General features: G+C 54.3%; 1 protein-coding gene across 1 annotated transcript in view; it reads right to left on the reverse strand.

Annotated features, from left to right (window-relative positions):
* The window catches only part of VOLCADRAFT_89659 (uncharacterized protein), a gene marked incomplete at both ends in the record, with an annotated part of 12,109 nt that overhangs the window by 3,820 nt on the left and 3,759 nt on the right, over positions 1-4,530 (reverse strand). The window contains one exon of the mRNA XM_002949273.1: positions 18-620. Coding sequence (XP_002949319.1) covers positions 18-620 — 603 coding nt within the window. The remainder of the gene's footprint in view (positions 1-17; positions 621-4,530) is intronic.

The raw sequence follows: 4,530 nt of genomic DNA on the forward strand, positions 1-4,530 counted from the left end.
GGCTTCTCAGTGCGTACTTCGACGCTGAGGAAGGAGGCCTGGAGGCTTCCTCCACTGGCATCGGAGACGACTTGGGTGATGGCTTCCGCTGCTTGCTTAGCGGTCGCGAGAGCCGGGACGCCAAACGCGATCAGGGAGCCGGAATCGTAGTAGGCAGATTTGCCGGTCAAGTTCCTACGCTGTTTAGACCCGGTGCGGTCGGTCGCAAACGTAGGGGCCCCCGCGAGCTGAGACTGCACAGTTTCGATGATGAACTGCGCGGCCCGAACTTCGAACTGCTTCATTTCGGTCTCCACCTTTTTGGTAATTATTTCCGGAATATTCTTTTCCAGCGAGTCAACACGAGCAGCCAGCGCATCTGTCTTGCTATGCAAGGAGTCGAAGGACGCCTCGGTCTGTGTAGCATGGGTCTGAAGCAGCTTGTAAATCTCATCTAAAGATGGTTCTTTCTGAGTGGATCGCGTCATGGAGTCGCCTGCTGCCGCCTCCTCAAGGGCAGCGGCCGAAGGCGTAGGGTACTCCTTGCCGGACCTCAGAACCCGCTTAGACGGGCTTTGTGGGCTAATGCCAGCTGTTCTACAGATTCTGGATCGCTGGCAAAGCCAATGCGAGGGGCTTAGCTGTGATGTTGCCAGGGTGGTGTGGTAGGCGTGAACTATTGTAAACTATTGTAAACTATTGTAAACTATGTGTAATATGTAATATGTGTAATATGTGTAATATGTGTAATATGTGTAATATGTGTAATATGTAATATGTTTCGGCCTGGCTCCGGGCAACTGAGTCCCACGGACACTGAGCTACTACTGCCAATCAATTGTCCCTAGCTGTGCTATTACAACGGACGTCAAGGTTTAGGGCCGCAGTGTTGTTTGCATCCTTGTACGGCCTCCACCTGGCAATGTGAGGCCAGCATCACTTACAGCAGCTAGCGTAGCACACACATATCACACGACTGTTTTCCTTCTTGGAGTGCAACATTTGGAGCGGAATACCGCAAGAAGTCGTGGGGGTAAAGGAGCGTGTTGACTGGTTGTTGAGTAGACCTCTACCAGAAGGAGCGATAATAACGGCACTAAGAGAGCGTTTGATGAGCGGCTGGGACCATACGCGTCTGACTGTCTTGCCAGAGGAGTACCCATCAGATGAGAAGCAACCGGGAGTGCAAATGGCGAAGTATAAGCACTGGATGGAGCTGCCCTTTTCGGGAGCCGCAGCCGTCATGTGGCCAACACATGCTAAGGTTTTCATTCCTCGTTTAGCACATCGTAAGCTAATGCAGTTTCGTTTATGTTGCTGGGCTTTGGAGGCGAACAGAGCACGAAGGGGCAAGTACCATGTCCCCAGGGGGCAACGGTTTTGCCGCTGTTGTGGTACTAATAGCCGAATTGAGGATGAAAAACACGTGTTATTGGAATGCCCAGCCTATAATGATATTCGTGCTGAAGAGGGATTCGATCATCAACAGAGTATGTTGGAGGCCATGCAATGGGAACCCGCACGTCTGGCGAGGATGTTGGAACGTATGTGGGCTCACCGAAACTCAATTACCCCCTTTGGACGCTAGTCTGGGCTGATGTGCGGTGTTTTTCCTTTTCTCCGTGGCTTTTAGGCGTTGTAGTATTGCCCTTGGGCCTTCGGCTCGTATGGGTAGTCTTACAGGTATGGGGTCACGCACCCCCAACCATGTAACACACACACACACACACACACACACACACATCACACGCAGACAGAAGAGCACATGCAGCGGGGTCCGACCGGGAACACTTGGCAGACAGCAGGCAGGGCAAGTGGGCACACATATACACACACATGCGGGGAAGCGGGGCAGGGGTAACGGGGTGCGTTCATGTGGGGGTGCGCTGAGGCTGCTGCCCCGCTCGTTGCACTACTACTACGTCGTGCCTTGATTTGTTTTAGTTCGTTGACCTGAACGAGGTAGGTTGATGCAAACTGTGCATCACAGAGAGTAACAGGGTTTGTTTGCATTACATCGTGTGAGCGCAGCATCTGGAGTGGAGTTCGCAGCACTTGAAAGAGCTAGCATAGCTGGCTGGACCAGCGACTTGTATTCAATCGGTGCATGTACGGCAAAAAGGAGATGGTGACCCTGCCGTACAGCAGTGCTACCCCCTACCAGGATCCAAATAGAAACACCTAACTAGCCAGTGGCCAGCCCCATTATTATTAGCTGCGTTACACCCAAAACACATATCGTTAAAAGGTGCCATCTAATTTTTGGGGCATCCTAAGGACAGTATGTGTGCACATGCAGCAGGTCATTATCAACATTATTGTATGAGGCCTATAGATGACAAGCAAGTACTACTGCACCCGCTCCTGCACACGGGTATGAGGCACGTGCAGACCCCATCAGCACGCGGCGCCACACACCAGCAGCCCCAAACACGTGCGAATGTTCCTCTTATTGCGCAAAAAAGCCCATCCGCACGCACACCTTGGTGAAAACGAGCCGTACACTGAAAAGGTAAAATGCTAACCAGGACATACATACAGTTAGGCAGGCGGCTGGCAGAAGTTAAGGCCTGACTTCTGCTCCCAGTCGATCCAGTCGACCCGGGTTCAAATCCGCCTGCCAGCTCCTCGGGTGTTTGAGGAGTGTTGAAATGGGAGGTGGCCCCCCATCATATGGACGGTGTAGGACGTGATAATATCAACTTGCGAGCTGACCAGGAACTAAGTTGATGCGCCGTTGATCCGCTAGATTTGGTTGGATGCTGGTGGTGAGTTGCCGAACCCAACGAATACATTCTGAAGTCGGATGGGGTGACGGATTAGGGTGCCCCTCTAGCAGGGGAGAGCAGGGACTGCCCCGGGAAAGGGGGCCGCTGGCGAAGTTAACCACCCTGTAACAACATACAGTTCAACGTTGGCCATACAATGGATGCTATTCATTTAGACACGTCGGTAGGGTATCGAGCTGCGATCCATTCGCCAGAAGGTGGGGAGTGCCATGCTTGAGACGGCACACGGCTTCCAGGCTTTACTTAGAGGACAGAGGGTATATATGTTCGATGTGTGCTGCGTCGCACGCAGGGTGGCAGCCCCCTAGCTGCGGCACTCGTAACTAAAGATCATATTCCCACAGCATCCAATGAATGGATTAAGATTGGGCATTGTGTTCATTGACATGAATGCCGTGTGCACCGGATTCCAAACCTGCTGTACTGCCGTACGCTATTATGCGGAGACGTCTTTGCCCCTTGCCTGCTGCCTCGCCGTTACAAGACCCCTCCTCACCACGCTAGGACATACACGGTTATATCAGTTGTATGCAGTTATATCAGTTGTGCATCAGTTGTGTATCAGTTGTTTCAGCGTTTCTCTATATCGATGTCATCCACCGCTAACCTAACTCGGATACACGCACTCACACACACACGCGCACCCTAGACATACATACGGACAGACACCGTAAGCTGCGCAACGAACTGGTAGCACTACCCCACCATGAGACACACATACGTACATACATACATACACACAGACTCCGCCATACTGCAACTTGCTCTGCCTCCTCCTCCTTCTCCTTCTCCTCCTCGCTCGCTCGCTCGCTCGCTGCCCAGTCCGGCACACAACTCAACTCACACGACACGGACGGAGAGTCCCACGGGACGGGACGGGAGGAGACGCGGTGGCGCATGGCCCGTGTCTTGGCTTTCCTGGCGTCGCCTGCCGCCGCATTTTCCGTTGCAGGACTCCGACTAGCGGAACACGCACGTTTTCGTGTTCCCGTGTGTCGCATCCTGATGCCCATTCCAAAGATGCCCAACTTATAGAGGCCGACCCGCCTCTCTGCCGACCCACTTTTTGCTGCCGTTGCGGGCGGCGCTCTCCGGCCCTCCATCCATTGGGAGCACGAGATGTCAACGCCTGGAACCCAGTCCCCCCCCCTGGCCCCTCGGGAAGCTACTGGGTCCGCGCGGGCTCGCAGCCGCGACCGTCGGTCCACACGTCCACTCGTATCCAGGTCCGTAACGACACACGATAGATGTACGTCACGATGTAACGTCACGATGTACGTCATCACACGGCACGCAGGTCCACCCCGGCCGTAGAGCTGCCCGATGTCCCTCACTCTTTCCCTCCCTCTGTCACCAATCTTAGAGGCGCGACGTGGAGGCGGTTCACGGAGTAGGTTCATATGCCCCTAGAGCCGCCGGCGTCGTTGGGCCGCCGTCTGCTTGGCACGTGAATCCCCGGGTGCGGGAGAGTGGGGAAGAGGGGAGGGGAAGTCCAGCGGAGGGGAGTGTGTATGTGTGTGCGTGCGTGTATGTGTTAACGGATGGGTATGGCGGGGCATGGCAGGGGAGAATGGCTCGTGCAGCAGGATGAATGCCGTGTCGTTCACGCGCTATTATGGAATGCGTGTGGCACATAGCGGGTTAGGGTTAAGGCCAACAGACGCTTTCCCTCTACAGCAAGCTTCCCTCGGCCAGAGTTGATGTGTGTACATGTTTCCTTAGAGGCGGTGGTGGGACTCCAGATGTAAGGATGCACGGATGT

The sequence above is a fragment of the Volvox carteri genome (genome assembly GCF_000143455.1).
Source record: "Volvox carteri f. nagariensis unplaced genomic scaffold VOLCAscaffold_13, whole genome shotgun sequence".
Taxonomy (NCBI): Eukaryota; Viridiplantae; Chlorophyta; class Chlorophyceae; order Chlamydomonadales; family Volvocaceae; genus Volvox; species Volvox carteri.